Source organism: Passer domesticus, chromosome 19 (genome assembly GCF_036417665.1).
Source record: "Passer domesticus isolate bPasDom1 chromosome 19, bPasDom1.hap1, whole genome shotgun sequence".
In the NCBI taxonomy this organism is placed as follows: Eukaryota; Metazoa; Chordata; class Aves; order Passeriformes; family Passeridae; genus Passer; species Passer domesticus.
The window spans coordinates 7,775,391-7,791,600 of NC_087492.1; the positions used below are offsets into that span (position 1 = coordinate 7,775,391).

Consider the following 16,210-nt stretch of genomic DNA (forward strand, 5'->3'; position numbering starts at 1 on the left):
CACACTTCCGCCCACCCGTGTGTTTGAAGCTCGTTGTGCAGTGCTGAAGAATAATAAAGGTAGATAAAGGAAATCCATGACATGACCCACTGCTATGGTGATGCTGGGTAGGTAAGAGCCGGCCTCTCCCGGGCTGACGTGAGCTGAGGGAGAATCCCCTCACAGCCGGGCTGAGGGGGATCCCCTCAGGGCCGAGCTGGGCTTTATGAGGAACCGCCAGTCAGCCGGTCTGAGGCGGGCTGAGGGAGAACTCGCTCCTGGCTGGGCTGAGGGATTCCCTCAGGGCACCTGGGGGGTGCCGGCGGGACACCCTCCGGGCCACACCGAAAACACATGAGGTGCCGACCTGAAGCGGTCTGAGGGGATGAGGAGGCGCCCCGAGGCGGGCTGAGGGGACACCCCTGCGGGCTGGTGCGCGGACGCCTGAAGGGCCGGTGCCGAGCACGGCTGAGGAGGCACCTGTTAGGGCCGGTTCAAGGGCGGCTCAGGAGCCGCCCCCCTGCGCCGCCCCGGGCCGGCCGCACGGACCCCTCGGGGCCGCCGGGGCGGGGCGCGCACGGCCGCCGAGGCGGAGCGAGGCGCGGGCGGAGCCTTCCCCGGCCCCCGCCCCGGCCCCGCCCGGGCTGTCAGAGCCGGCCTGTCCCGGGCAGGCTCGGGGCGACCGCGGGATGCGGCGCTGAGCGCGCTCCGGTCGCCTTCTCCGTCCGTCTGTCCGTCCGTCCATCGGTCTCCCCGCCCGGGCTCCCGCACGCCGAGATTCCCTCCCGCAGCCCATGATGTGCCTGGAAAGCGACGGCTCCTCCGGCAGCAGCCCGGTCTGCGGCGGGCGGCTCCGAGCTGGCGACGAGGAGGAGGAGGAGGACGGCGAGCGGGGCTGCTGCGGCCGGGGCGCCGAGGGCGAGGTGCAGACCCTGTCGGGCAGGATGAACCCCCCGCCGGCCGGCAAGCACCCCGACCGCCCCGCCGCCCTCCGCAAGGCGCCGACCCTCGGCCGGGCCCGGGTAGCGGCCGCCGGCATCCTCAGTGTGGGCAACGTGCTCAACTACCTGGACCGGTACACCGTGGCAGGTGAGCGCAGCCCGCGGCTGTGAGGGCATCCCCTGCGGCCCGGGGACAGCCCTTCCCGGGCACGGTGCAGCCGCCGCCGTCCCCAGGGTTGTCCCGGGCTCGGGTCAGCGGGGCTCGCCCGCCGTGCCGGGGCTGGAGAGCGGCGATGGCGTGAGGGATGCGGCGCGGCCGGTGCCCATTGTGCGGCCCCTCCGGTATTGTTCTCTAGTTTGTGTGAATTTAATGGAAAATAAGAGGAGCGCCCTTTGTTCGTCTGGGCTCGATGGCGGAGTCGGTGCTGGGATTCGGGAGGGAGCGGTGTCTGCAGCGCGGTGGGAGCGGAGGGCGCTCGGCGCGGCTCGGGGTGGTGGCAGACGCGCTATCGATCCCGGCACAGGGAGAGCGCTGCGGGCGGCAGGTGCAGCTGCGGCCGGAGAGACACAGTCTGCTGCCAGACACACATGCGAGCGCGGGGTGTCTTTGGGTGAAAATCGCAGCGAAGCAAATCCCCTTGGCTTTGTTTCTGCGGAGTGCGTCCAGCCTGGAACAGCCGGCTGCCCTTCAGCCCTGTGCCAAGGAGGGTCCCTTCCCTGCAGAACTCCCGAGCAGGTGACAGCAGAGCTGGCAGGAGCGGGCGCAGGAGGAGCGGCTAGGCAGCTGCAGTGCACTTTGCAAAGCTCGGGTTTCTGAAGGTAAACACGTAAAATCATGCGCTGGTGGATGTGTGACCAGCCGTAGTATGTGAACCACTATGTTCCTCGGTACTTACTACTACTGTGAAGCTCAGCTCCAAAACAAATGTCTGTTTGGATGTTTACTGTGCCATCCCTAGAGAGGACTCCTTGTTTATTCTTGTCAGGCAATAACAGCAGGGAAGAAGATCATCACTGAACTTCTTCTAATTAGAAATGAAGTAGGCTTGTTGGTAATCAACTGTCTCATGTCATTAGAATATAATGCATATTCTCTGTTTGGCAATACTGATAATTTTATCTTCAGAGCTTACAAAGGGGTTTGTGCATGTATAAATTTTTCTCTATGCATATATATGTTTTAATCACTAGGACTCAATGTGGTGTTAAGCAAATCCAATATTTGTTTATACTACATTAAAATAATATATGTTTGTAGGGCAGTGATAGAGAGCAAGGGACATAAATCTAAGTCTGTTGTTAGAATAAGTTAGCCAGGTTGTATTTATTTTGTCTGGAGTAGGGAGATGGGGAGGATTAGAAGGAGAATTTAGCTGGCACCATTGTGGCTTTTTTTGTTTTTCTTTTTAGATGTGGCTTGTTCCTTCAGGAAATGTAAAGGCCAGTATTGGAAGATATTAAGTACTTGGCTGGTAGTCAGTCTGTTACAGAAGGAAGCTTGAAGGTAGAAGGTTAACCTGTTATTATTGAAGGAAATTGTAGTGTGCTCCCTTGCACTCAAATGGAGACCTCTCTAAATGGAGTTTTTCCACAAAGCACCTTTAATGCATGGGAAGTTTCCTTTTTAGGAAGCTATTCCCCCCATCATGCATTCTTTAAAAAATAAAAATCACATCTAGTTCACCTATTTGCTCTAGCACTTCCACCGACCTTTGCCATCTGATTTTCTGCCTTCAAGAATCGAAAGCATCTTCTTTTCTGGAGAGGCTGGAAGGTGCCTGACCAAACAGAAGATAAAAATGCCTGCTTACTGTAATGTGGCATTGCCAAACCCAGTGCTGTGATTGCTGGTATTTCTAGGACAAGCTCTGCTATTACTGTGCTCAATAACTGCCCTGTGGAACTTATCTATTAACATTCAGCTTGATATCAAAGGTTTGAGATCTCAGACATCAGACTTGCCTTTGGGGACAGAATCAAACTTTGCATGGGCTTTTTGTCTTCTGTCAATTGGTGTTTACTTTTCAAACTGGTCTTATATAAAGTGCTAATCTAAAACATGAAATAATTTAAATCCAGTGTAATGGAAGAGTTGTGGTAATAAAAATTATATGTTTTGAGCTCAAAACCGACTTGATTATAAAGTCTTCTCTAAAAGTAATCTTTACTTTTGTATTTTGAGTCTTAGTGCATACCACATGCTTATGTGATGTGCACTTGCAGATGAATCAAGCTAGCGCTTTGAATATGCAGCTCATGTCTCAAGACAGGTAATAATTAGTAAATACAACTCTCCAGACCTTCAAAGTACATTTCAAATATGAATTGTTGCAGCAACGTAATAAGGGATTTTAACACCAGCCATGTTATGGCAGGGGAAGTAGCATCAGAAGTTATGATTTACCTAAGGCCAGTGGACTGTTGTGAGAACTGGAATTAATTTCTATTTGAAACAAGTGTTAGAAGAGCAGCAGTTCCAATGGAAACTGGTTCCTGAGGATTTGTCTCCAGGGTGATCCTGCTGTGGATTCTCTGATGTCAAATAAGTTGACCTTTGTCATTAGCCTTTCTCTTCTTGTCTTATAAGAGTCTTGCATCTACCTAACCATTTTTTTTAAATGAAAGTGTTGGAAGCTTTGGGACTTCTTCCTGCTGTCAAATTTAGTCAAAGGCAGGTCAGTGGCCTCAAAAGCAATTAGCAGGCAGCTGACAGACAGACATAAGCAAACAGAGTATCCAGCTGTATGGGCACAATACTCCAAGTACATCTTCTGTCTTACTTGAGAACTTAGTTGCAATCATTTTGGTTGGCCAAAAAGTATAAGAAAAAGGAAGTATATATTTTGTGTGTATACACACACACACACACACACACACACACACACACACACACATATACATAAACAAGTATATGCAAGTATGTGTTTATTTACTGGGGGAAAATCATATACAGAGTTATTTCCAGATGCAATTTCCTGAGTAACTTCCACTGTTTTCTAACATAGCCTCACAGAAGCTGGATAGCATTTATCCAGCCAATGTAAGAAATGCTTATGTAATAGAAAGAACTAGGCTGACCTGACCTATAGCACATCTTGCCCTTAAAAGTAAAAGCTTTTACATTGCTACAAAGCAAACAGTAAATGTGTTATTTCTTGATGTTTACACTCTGGACACATAAACATTGTGTATAATGAGTTGGTTTTGGGTAATCTTTTTTTTTTTCAAGCACGACACACAAGAAGTAGCTGCATGTTTTCCTGGTTTTGGTTCAATGACTTCCCAGTATGGACTAAATGAGTTTATGATGGGACATGCCTTTTTGGTATCTGGGACAGAGCTTGAGTGCAGCTTCCAAGATACAGGGCATACACAGCTTCACATCTGACACTAAATTTGCTGCTTTTTTTTGGGAATACATGATGAAAATGGGCCTCCACTGAGGACTGGCCTGTTTCTTAAGGTTTCAGAACAAGTTTCTTCCAGTACTTAAAAATAAAGAGTCTGCACAGCAGAAGTGTGTATTTCAATAAGGTCCTTATGTTTACAAAGAGTTGGAAATTTCCAGCGTATGTTGGAACATTCTGATATTTGGGAGAAGCTGTCCCAGACAAAAAGTGCCAGTGCCTCTACTGTGGTTTTTGTAAAGAAAAGCTTGAAAACTCAATCAGTGCTGAGCATTACCAACTTGAAGGGAAATGATCCTCTGCAATTTTCTTAATAGGTCTTTGATCATACTGATAACAGTTGCCTGTGGAGAAGCATTCTTTCAAAAGCTGTGATATTTTGCTGCTATTAGGATAGCAAACAAAGGGAAAACAAAAGTAATGAAACCATTGCAGGTTTCCTGTGAAACTGCAGGATTTCATCCACCCCATGATGCTAGGACATTTCTTCTTCCTTAATGAAGTTTTGGGAAAAGTCATCTCGCCTTCAGAAGCTTGGAATGTGGTTTCACAATTATACCATGGGTGACCTTTTACTGTGCCTGCTGTTGCCTGATGAAAATAGTCTTGCTTCATTAGGGTGTCACCTCCACCTTCTAATTCAGATGCTACTTCCTGGCATTTCTGTAGTGCTTTAATTTAAAGGTAATGATTTAATTAAGCTGGAGAACTACCCAGCAAAGTAAATGAGTCTCACTATCCCACTACAGAAGGGGAAACCAAGTTGCAGAATGTTGGTGATTTGCCTGTGGTAATGGAGTTGGTGGCAGAGCCTTGGCTGGTATCAGTTCATTCCTTGAGGTTCTCCATCCCTGTCACACAGTACGTCACAGACTTTGGTCTGCTGGTTTTGTCCTTTAAATGTCTGCAACTTGCTAATAACTGTATTTGTGTTAATTAGCCTCTCATTACAACACATAGTTGCAAATCAAATGCCATTCTTTGAAGATACACACATGCAAATGATTGCTGAAAGTTGAAAGTCAAGTTTACAACTATGTAGTACAGACTCCAGCTGAAGGGTTAGGAAAGGTTCAGCACTAACTCTCAAGTACAAAGACATTCAAGAGGTTGTGAGCCAAAACTGCTTCTTTTTACTGGTGAGCTGAAATTTCTGATAGTAACATAGTGCCCAACTGAGTGTTCCTTAGTGAATGTAGTCAGAGAATTCACATGGAATGGGATAAAAAGAGCCCCTTCTCCCCTTCTCCCCTTTTAACAAGACTATGCTCAGTGCTCATAGCTTCAGGGAGGGAAGTATTAAGAGGCAGTGCAAGCACCCAGGACACAGCTCTGGAAGGGCTGTAATGGTGGACAATATTAGAAAATAAAACTGACAGAATGCACTTGAGGCAGCAGTGCTGCCAGCTCACACATGTGAGAGTTTGTGAAAGGATGACAGTGTTTCACTTGGGCAGCAGGGACCTGCTGCTGACTCAAAATTCAACAAGTCCTGCTTTGGGAGCAGAAGTTAGGCTTGAACCTCATGCACTTCAAAAGCAAGAGACAGAAAATGCTCTGCAGCACAGTGATGGGACTGTGCCATAGCATCTTGTTCTCTAGTGTTGTTTTCCCTGTGTGATGGGCTTTATTGCAAAGGCTGCTGCTTCCTCTTTGCTGATTCTTATGCGAGCTGGCAGGATTTGTTCCAGAGTATTTTACATTTCAAGTGAAGTCTTATTATGTTTAATCATAGTATTTTTTTTCTTCCTTGTGCTGTAGGTTTGCCAGATACTAACTATCTTTGTTATTATGTGCAGATTTTCCTGTTTGACTCTGAGATCCTCTTTCATGCATGTTGATTAATTTTCTCCCCAGAGCATCCAAGGCATCACAGCCAGAGAATGTGGCCTTTATTACATGGAGTTAATATACTCATAAATATTGAGTGTGTTCTTAAGAGTATTGTAATGATCTTACTAGTCCCTTGATCTCTGTGACTGTCAACACCAGAAGCTTTGTGATAAAGCTTCTCTGGTCAAAAGTGTGGGAAATCTGTAATCATTCCTTCAGACCTTTCAAATACCATACCAAGCTGCAAGAGGGTTAAATTCTAATAAATGGGACTAACTGAGAACATTTGCTCTTCATTTTTCTGGTACACTGTGCATGAGAAGCAAATAAGCTGCTGATGACGTAGCATGACGGGTTATAAATTTGAAGAGATATTGCTAAAAACTGGTGACTTTTCCTGTAATACAAAGTCCCATGGCTCTTGCTTGGTATTTCAGTTGCTGGGGAACTTGTGGCAGAAAGGTGTTGTAATGTATCACCTACATCAAATAAGGTTTGTAAAGGTCTTGAGGTTCCTTACAACTATCAGAACAAGCTCCTGGTACCTCTTCAGGAGATTCAATGGGAAACCATGATTTTATTTGACAGATAAAAATTAGGAACTCCAGAGATCAGAACTCCTCTGAGCTGCTTGTTTGCCTCATCATTACTTGATGTGTATTGTTGTGCAGCTTCTATGGCAACAGGTGGTGCACCCAAAGTCCACTTCTATCTCCTTATCTCCAAAATATATCAGAGAGCTGCAGGCCAAGGGTGGAGAGTCACAGGGACACGAGAGACAGCACTGCTCGGTGGCAGGGGTCCCAGAAGATGAGCAGGCTTTTTGTAGGCAGTATAGCCAAGAGGTGAGGAGGGATTTGAGGGAAGAAAAGGGCAGCTTTCAACAAGAGCTTACAAACATCATCCAAGTATGATGAATGTCACAGGAGAAAGGATGGAGATGTCTGTTGGAAATGGATAAAGGAGGATGATGCCCTTCTGGCTGAGAGAGCTTTGTGGAATTTGGCACTATGGATGTAGGGTGATGAGTGTTCTAGAAAAAATATGTGTGTGCAAAATGAGTTCTACAAAGAACCTGTGAGGTGCCTAAGGGGCCAGGGAAGTTAATGGGAGCTGAGCAAAATGGGCTTGGGCTCAGAGCCCAGGGAGGTGTAAGTGAGGTGAACAGCACCTCATGGTTTCCAGAGAAGTTTTGAGTACACATCTTGGCATGGACCTCTCTTGTAAATTGAATTTTTGGTGAACTGGTCTAAAATTCTTGGTCTGAAAATCAAGAGGCAAATCTGAGACAGGTGGAGGAAAAATAAGAGAAAGAATGCCCCAAACAACCTGAACCAAACAACAATCCCCCAGTCATTACTACTGAGTTCTTAACTATTAGATGCCCCCTTTGACTTTGGTGCTGTAAAACCTCTCAGCCTGCAATTCATTGACAAGACAAGTACCCCACCTAGAACTGCTGAACTGCTGAGCACAGCAGGCATCTCGTGCATGGCTTTTCTTTTCTTGACACATCTGTTTTCATTGTTACTTTGTGTGTGCTGTTGTCTGATGTAACCCAGCTATTTCTGTAGGGTTGCAGGGAAAGGAAGTGAAAGGGAGCACGAATATCCGTGCTCCTGGTTTTACAACATTATGTAAAAAATCAGGAGGATGAGAATGTAAGGGATCCTGGCTGACTGAAGGGATGGAGAATCCCTCCTGCTGGTGGTCATGACTTAGGACCTGTCACCAGTCAGGAGTGGCTGAAGGTTTCTTTTGGAAGGCTCCTGAATGAGCTGTTCAGGATGCTCTGGTGGCTCTTTCCACTCTTCATGGTGCTCTGTGTTTCAGGGAAGCCTCTGCACAAGGCATGGCTGGACCCACCATGTTATCTCACTATATAAAATGGCAGAGTAAGGAATGTAATTCTTCTGTCAGGCTGAACTTTCTGGACAGCAATGCAGCATGTTGTGAGAACATCCCACCTGTTCTGTACTTCTGGTTTTGAGGAGATAGGTATCAGTCCTCCTTCTCCAGAACTGCTCTTCTGCCACAACGGAAATCACAGAACAATTTTAGCTTGAGAGAAAAGAGAGAAATACAGAAGAAAAACTAGGCTTTATGGTTTGTCTTTCCTAAGCTCAGGCCTGAGCAATACGAACATACCAGGTTATGTTATTGGTGAGCAATATTATCTCCTATAGAGATTTTTTGTTTGTTTCTTTTTTTTGTTTTGTTTTGGTTGGTTTTTTTTTTTAGATGTATTTCTTATGCTTCTGCTGATGGCAAGCAACTGCAGTATCTGAACAGAAGAGCAGGGGGAAAAGACCAGTGTTTATCTGGAGAATAGCTGCAGTAACAGCTTGGAGTTTGGCTGGCAGAGTGAGAGAACCCCATGCTGGAATGAAAATCCTTTCAGCCTTGGCATGTGATGATTTTTTTGTTTAATTTTTTTATTTTAAGGCTGCACTGAACCAAAACTGCAGTAATCCATCTTACTCCTTGTTCAGGCTTCTGCCAATAATTATGTAAATAACAGATCACAGTTAATTATTTGTTTCATAGCTTCCTATTTTCTCTATTTGTATCAGCAACATGTCATTATTGTCTTAGAGTACAGCTGTGTGTTCTTGGCAAAATGGAAAACAACAAAAATGGGTGAACTGGCAGTGACAACAGGACTGGTGTCTGTGTGAAGTCTGCAGGGCCTGAATTAAACCTGCCTGAAGGTTAACTCTGATTCCCGTGGCTGTCCTGGGATTTGCTGATCTGTGCTCTCTGCATATTCTCATTTCAGAGGAGTGATCCCTCAGGAGGGTTTGCCAACAAAGCAGGATGGATCTGAAAGGTGGGGGGGGGGGTCTTGCCCTGCTCTTGATTTGCGATTTTCACTTCTCTCTGCCTGTCACGTTTGCATTTCATGATTTGTGCCTGTGTGGTGGTGGTGATGACCTTGGAAGTTTTGCTTTTAATCCTGGCTTAGGCAGCTGCTTTAGTACAGCTTTCCTACCAGGTGGGCAGTTTGGGAAGATCACAAATCACTGTGTGCTCTTGCTCTGTTCCTCCTCAGTGAGACTTTTCATTTGAAAATAGGAGACTATGACAGGATTTCTTTTCTAATAATTTTGCATAAGATACTGTATTCTCATTTTCACGTTGCCTTTAGTGTTGGGTGTTTTTTTCCATCAGACTGGTGCTTGTAAACTTTGCCCCAGCCAGACCCGCTGGGGCTTGGCTGTCCCAAGCTGTAGGATGTAAATAATTTGATGTGACATCAGCTGACCAAGTGCCACTGCTGCCCAGGCTTCAGTCCCTGAGCAGGTTGGTGGATGAAATGTTGCTTATGGGATGCTGAATCAGAACTGCCTAAGTACTTGGGGCCAGGCACTAATTTTGTGCAGTTTCAGGTGTGTTCTCAGTGCTAAATAATAATTAATACAGAATTGCAACACTATTAATAAATACCAACTGTGCAAACTATGCAATAAGTAGAAATTATTTCTGTTGCACTAGTGTGGCTCATAAAGAGGGGTCATTGCCTGTGTTGGTGTGCTGAGCTATTAGAACTCAAATTCTGCTGCAGTTATACCAGTGTTAAAACATTTCTAATAGACTTGTTATTTCCGTCTAGCAGCCAGAAATGCTGACTAACTTTCAGGATAACAATCTTTTATATATTCAGGAAACAAAATACCCAAGGGCCGCTGGTGACTGACAGCTACAATGCTCTGATTAAAACTGGCAGTTCCTGATCAGCTCCATCTTGGATGTGTTAGTTCCTTTTCTCATGGGGAAGAGAAGACAGAGGACAAAAAATTATTTAATGTAATAGTATTAGGATGTGAGATTTTGTTTTCCTTTGCAATTTTCCAGGAATTTGCAACTCAGAAGTACCAAAGTACCTGAGTAATAGTGCTTGGAAGGGCAAACATTAATCTCTCCAAGACTTTCCTATAACAAGGTACAGAAAATGCCAAGTGTTGGCTTCTAGTCATTGATTTTTGACTGAAAGAACAATGTGCTGATCAGTTAATAGCTGGTGTTTGCCTGTTTTATTCCCAACTGGAATCAAGACAAGGAAGATTTTTTCCCCTCTAAATGAGAGGAATCATGGTACTTTTTCTCATTTGCACTTGCATACAGACTGCACAAGCAATTACTTAATTCCTAATGAAAAACTTTGAGTCGCTGGTCAGAACATGAGGTTGTTGGGAGCCACTGGTGCCCCAGACAGTGAATGTATCCCCTGCTCTCCTCCCTTGCCCTTCTCTCCAACAGCACTTCTTAGTCATTGAGGAAATAACTTTATTTCCTTTACCTCTGTGTTTATTTAATCTCCTTTTTCAGGTATAGAGATGCTGGATGCTCAGGAGCAGTTAGCAACACCTCTCCAGCATCTGCTGCTGTGTGCTTTTAGGCTCTGGGGTGTACCTTGAACTGCACAGAAGAGCTGCAAAAACAATACAATTAATGAGTTCTCTTCATTACTAAATTATAGAAGGGTCTTGGCAGATCTGCTAAAGTTTAGGGTCACTTGCTATTTCCTTCATGAAACATATTTTTAAGTAGTTGATTTTTTCACATCTTGCATGTTGGCAATTCCAGCTGTTTTAGGTGCAGTGGGAGTACTTTATGTTACTACAAAGCTACCAAAATTTTCAGGGTTTTGGAGTGTGGATCAAGAGAGTTTCAACAGTTGCTGGAGAAAAGAGATAAAGCAGTTTTGGTCTGCTTTTCATTGTGCTTTTTAAACTGTCTGGAAGTGGCCAAAATTAGTAATGCTTCTGTAGTCATATTATGTTCAAAAATATGTAATGGTTTAAATGTCAAACTGCACCTTATTGCAAGCTTACATTTGCCTCACAAGTGTGCATTTAAATCACTTGCATTGCTGAAAGCCACTTAACAAGAACAAATCAGAAGTGGAGCTGATGTTTGAATAAAACCAGAAGTTATGCGAGTGGCTGGAGAAAAGTCTCTGTCTGTAAGCAGATGCAATCAAATCTGAATCAGGATTTAACATTTTTGATTTAAATATTTAGTCAAGCTCTATTATACCATCCCTTCTCATTTTCTACGTGAATGGGAAATACGTTCATCACCATTTAGAAATTACTGGGCTTTGTAACCTGATGATGTTTGGTTTTATTCACTCAGACTTGTGCAATTGAAGCACAAACCACTTCAGTCCTGAGTGGGAGAGATTTCCTGGGCCACTGCTGCCTGCAGAAGAGGTTTGTGTGCACAGCCTGAGCCCAGCAGTGGGAGAGCTCCCACTGTCCAGGCAGTCATAGATGTTCCCCCTGAGGTCTCTGTCCAGAGACTGCCAGAAAACAGCAGGGAGGCTCAGCCATGGTGTGGACACCACTAGTTAATACATTTGTGTCACTGATCTGATAATTAAGATGTTTGTAAATTCCATTAATCATGCTTTTGGCTGGCAAGACCTCTATTTTTCAATGCTCCAGTTCACTTTGTAGATTAAAACAAATGCATAAAAGGTTTTCCTTTAATGAAGGAAGCTGCTAAGAAGAAAATTTATCATTATTATTTATTTTTTATTTTATTTTATTTCTCCACTGTTTTCAGGTGTTTCTTTTATTCTGCAGGAGCAAGGTTTTGGTGTTTTTTTTGATCAATGCCTTTGTCATAATATAGAAGATCCCTGTTTGCAGCTTCTATTTAAACATGTGGACTCCAGTTGCCTCTACTAGTATTGAGTCATCAAGACAGAAGAACTAAAATACAGATCTTACAGTCATGCAGGAAGTTTCTATTTAAAAAAAAAGGGTTTATAAGTATGGTGTTTCTAAAATATATTGGCTCCTTTGTAATTACACACTTTAGATATTAATACATATAATTATGTATAAGTATAATTAGACTCTGGTAGGTAGTGTCATAACAATTTTAAGGTAGATTTAAAAATATCTTAAAAAATATATATCTTAAAAAAGAAATATCTTATAAAAGTATCTAAATATCCCAACAAGAGCAATTTTTCTTTAGTGATATTCTTGGGTTCAGTCTGGAGGACCTGATTCTAGACTCTGGGTTTTTTGCTTTGGGTTTTTTTTCCTTTTAACCCAGAATTCAGTAGACTGAATTATTCTGTCTTTTAAAGGAACAGTCCCAAACTTCTATAAGATTTTAGGGCTAGAGGGAAGGAAGAGCACACTTTGGATAATTTTAGGTTAGAGATTATCATTACAAAAGAGTCTTGGCAGTTCTTAGAAAGCCAGGTACTAGAAGACTCGGTTGGTGGGAAGCTGAAGGAACGTAGCACCTACAAGGTTAGGGAGCAAGTGTCACAGTGAGTGAGGGGTGGTCTCACGGGGACTGCAGACCCTCCTGCTCCGGGACCCGCTTCTTTCAGCAGATTGCTTTCCCTTTAAATCCAGAACAGCATCTTTCCAGTCCAAATTGCTATGCGGCGTGTGGTTTGCTGAGGGGAAGGCAAGTCATTTGTGTCTCGCAGAGGCTCGTGCCGTGTCAGCTGTCTGGTGCCCCTGTAATTTCACGGAGATCCTGCTCAGAGCCTGCGCCGAGACCGCGGCTGCGGGCGCGCAGTGCCTTCTGCCTGGGTGCCCAGAGGGTCCTGCTCCTGTCCTTGCCTTCCTTCCCTCCCCCCCCCGGCTCTCACTTGTGTGTAATCAAATTAAGCAGCGGCAGCAGCCACAGCAGAGAAGAGCAGCTCTGTTTGAAGCTGTCCCTCCAGAATGTGCACACAGATTTCATCGCTTGCACCTGCCGTGGCTGGCTGCTGCTGTGACCTCGTGTGCCAGCAGCCTGGACTGATAAGCGTTCCCTGTTCCTTCCATCCCAATTAATAATTTTAAGGACACTTAATTCCTTGCCAGCCTTCTAAAGCTTGTCTTTGTCCATAAACACTCTGTGTTATTTTTGTAAGGGTCCAGTAGAAGAGTGCTTTCAGAGCATAAAATGAAAGCTAGAGCAGGCAGTGTTAGGGGGTTTCTGTTAAACACATAAAGGCAGCACTTGCTGGGCAGTGATAACTGTGAGGATGCTGTGTCATTCGAGCTGGAGCAGTCACTCATGCAACACTGCAGACTTCTCTTTGAAACCCTTTGTAGGTCCGTAAAGCCTTTCTTGCTGTTTCTATTGAGATCCTTGGGCATTGTGCCTCCCCTGAGTACAAGACTGCTGCCCTTTCCCTGTGCAGGAGCCTGTGCCAGCCACAGCAGCTGCTGTCTGGGCAGGGTGGAGATGCAGCAGCACATGAGTGTGGAACAGACACCAGGCTGTGAGACTTGCCAGGCCTGTGAAAGTCCTTCCTCTGTGCTCTTCACTGCCTGATGAACTCCTTGGAGTCAAACCAGTCCAAAACCACCATCTCCATCACTACCTACAGGGTATTTCCTTATGCCACAAAGCTATCTCATTGAAATATTTTATGTTTCAAAGTACTGACTTGTTTCAATCCAGAATTTTTTGGTTCCATACAGATGTGCATCCACTCCCTTTCGACCGCTGAAGACACCAGTGAGACAGGATGAGCACAGGGGATCTATACAAGAGCCCTGCTGAGACTAAGCACTAAATTGGTGGTGTTTGTTTTCTTTTGGAGTTGATTGCTGCAGCCCACCCACTGAGGAGAACTTCTCCTGTGATGGGTAATTTTCATTTGTGCAGCAGACTATGCACATCCCATGAGTGAGTGTTACAGGTAACAGTACCCAAGGAAAGGTGTCTCTCTGCTGGAACTGGAGAACATTAGTGGAACTGAACAGGGTGTAGCCTCCCTCATTGATTCTGCTGTTGCATTGTTAAAAACCTGATAATCTTTTTAGCTGCTCAGTCTCTCCCATTGGTAATTGCTAAATGTAGTTGCTTATGTACAAGCAAGCTCAAACAATGGAAAATATATGAAATATGAACCCTTTCTTTGTGGGGTGGGAACATTTATCTTGCTGTGGTGAGGAATGTTCACCTCACATTTCCGAACATTGTGTTCAGCAGATGAGCTGTTTCCTCCTTCTCCTTCAGGTTTTGGTCTCTCCATTGGGGACAGGGCTGAGGCCATGCTTAGGTGGGCTGTTAGAGTAATTATCCAAATGAACAGGCACGGCTTTAAAGATGCTGTTGTGTGATTTTATTGTTACTGAGTGGAGCGGGTGGAAATTGGCTTGGTTCTTATTTTGTTTTTCCGTAGTTCAGTCTATTGACTTGTAGATGAGTGAGAATCTCATTGGGAAAGAGCTGCCTTTTGACTCTAGTATTGTCCCCAGCTGGGAGAAGAGTGAAAAATGCAAGGGAACCTAAAAAAAACCCCAGAGCTGACAACCTCCAGTCAAGCAGCATGTTTGTAAAGATGATGGAAGTTTTCATGTGGCTACTGAATTTTATTTTTGCTGGGTGACTCTGTCTCTGTTTAATGGCTGAGAGAAACCTCCTTGTATAGTCATGGGCATAATTTTACAATTCCTAAGATAAAGAGAGTAAATGATGGAGAAACGTTGTTCTTAAACAGTTTCAGCCCGATTTCATGGAAACAAAATAAATACAAACCCTCTTTAAAAAAAAAAAAAAAGCTCTTAAAATAGAGATGGGGTTAAAAGGAGACTGTGTCTAATTTTGTTAACGTTGTGGTCCTAATTTGTCGCTCCTGGTGACTTGAATTCCTCACAAATTGCTGGTTTGCCTGCAGTTCTGTAATTCCCACATGCTGTAATTTTGCCTTTAGAAATGTTGGCCATGGGCAGCTCTCTCTTTTTGAGCTGGAATTTTGAACACTTTAAACTCTTCAGCATGTTTTTTCTCTGTTTGGTGGAGGTGGAGGCTCCTGCCTTTCAGGGAGGATGAGCAGCTCTGGGTTTGCTGGGACAGAAAGCCCTGGGAAGGCAGTGAGGATGAGCGGGGTGCAGGAGGTGCCTGCTGTGAGTCTGGAGGCAGCACCTGGGTTGTGTGTCAGCTGTAAATTTGTGCCCTTTGGAAAGCAGTGTAGCCATCCAGCAGAAGGGTGTGCTGGACAAACAGGCTGTCTGTCCCCTCCTGCAGTTCTTCAGTATGTGAGATCAAGATACTGTGGGAACAATTCTGAGGCATTTGTTATGGAAAATCCAAGAATTTTCCAAATAATGTGCCCTGCTCTATAATTCCTGTCAGCTGCTGGAAGGATCAGCTATTGCTATGAGCCTTTGGCTGGTTTGAAATCATTAGCTACACGCTTTGAGGTTCAGCTAGCACCCAGTCTCTTCGTTTTATGCCATATGTTTAACTGTTATGTCATAAACTGAAAGAATATATCATTTTTTATCTTATCTCAGAACTTGAAATGCTGAGATGAAAGGAGAGATGGATGTGAGTTACACTTTGATCTGGTTTTCATCATTTCAGTTGGGTTTCATCTTGGTTTTGTTGGGTTTGGGGTTATTTTAGGAGTCCAAAGAAATTTAACCTCACTCTTTGTTGTTTGCTTTTTACATTGGTTTTATCCTCTTGGCCTCTGCTGTTGTTATGAGTGTTACTGCTCTCATAGCCTCAGTATGGATCTCTCAAATAAGAGGACATGACAAGTAAATGCAATTAACCATCTATTCAGATCTTCAGGGGCTTATGAGGTAACTGAAGTCGTGGATGGAGGTCAGTCTCGAAGTACAAAGGTACTTTCAGCTCTTGGTATTTTTATTTTTCTGCTCAGCGCTAAAATTTACTGAAGTCTTGATGCTTACTAAAGTATTCATGGATGCATCTTGACTCTGAAATGCCTGGGGAAGGCTCTTTGGTTATACAGTAATTATGGACTGTTTCCATCAATGCTTAGGAATTGCAGTTAAAGGCACTGCCAGGAGTCTGGAGCTCTGCTTAGCACATAGATCACCTGTGCCCTAGCCATAGGCATGGATTCCTTCACTGCCTTTTCCTTACCTCCATCTCTCTGCCCTCAGTGATAAGGTTGATCATCTTTATCTGCTCCTCAACACACTAATGGGGTTTTATGTTGATTACTATGAAGCAGAATATGGGCCTGCAGTGTTCTCTTGTGCAGGCCCAGCGATGGAGAGAAGGCAAAACCACATGCTGGAATTTCATGAAAGAAGAGTGTGT

The 16,210-nt window shown here is 44.5% G+C and overlaps 1 protein-coding gene across 5 annotated transcripts in view; it reads left to right on the top strand.

Moving 5' to 3' along the window:
* Positions 1-586: 586 nt before the first annotated feature.
* The window catches only part of LOC135283882 (sphingosine-1-phosphate transporter SPNS2-like), a 132,482-nt gene continuing 116,858 nt past the window's right edge, over positions 587-16,210 (top strand). For 3 of the 5 annotated variants that reach the window (XR_010349494.1, XR_010349493.1, XR_010349495.1), the window contains exon 1: positions 587-1,068. Coding sequence is in view for 1 of the 5 variants with exons in the window: in XM_064395023.1 (XP_064251093.1) it covers positions 774-1,068 (295 nt within the window). In the remaining 4 variants the exon portion in view is untranslated. The remainder of the gene's footprint in view (positions 1,069-16,210) is intronic. The other 2 variants (XR_010349492.1, XM_064395023.1) reach the window with 2 other exon arrangements.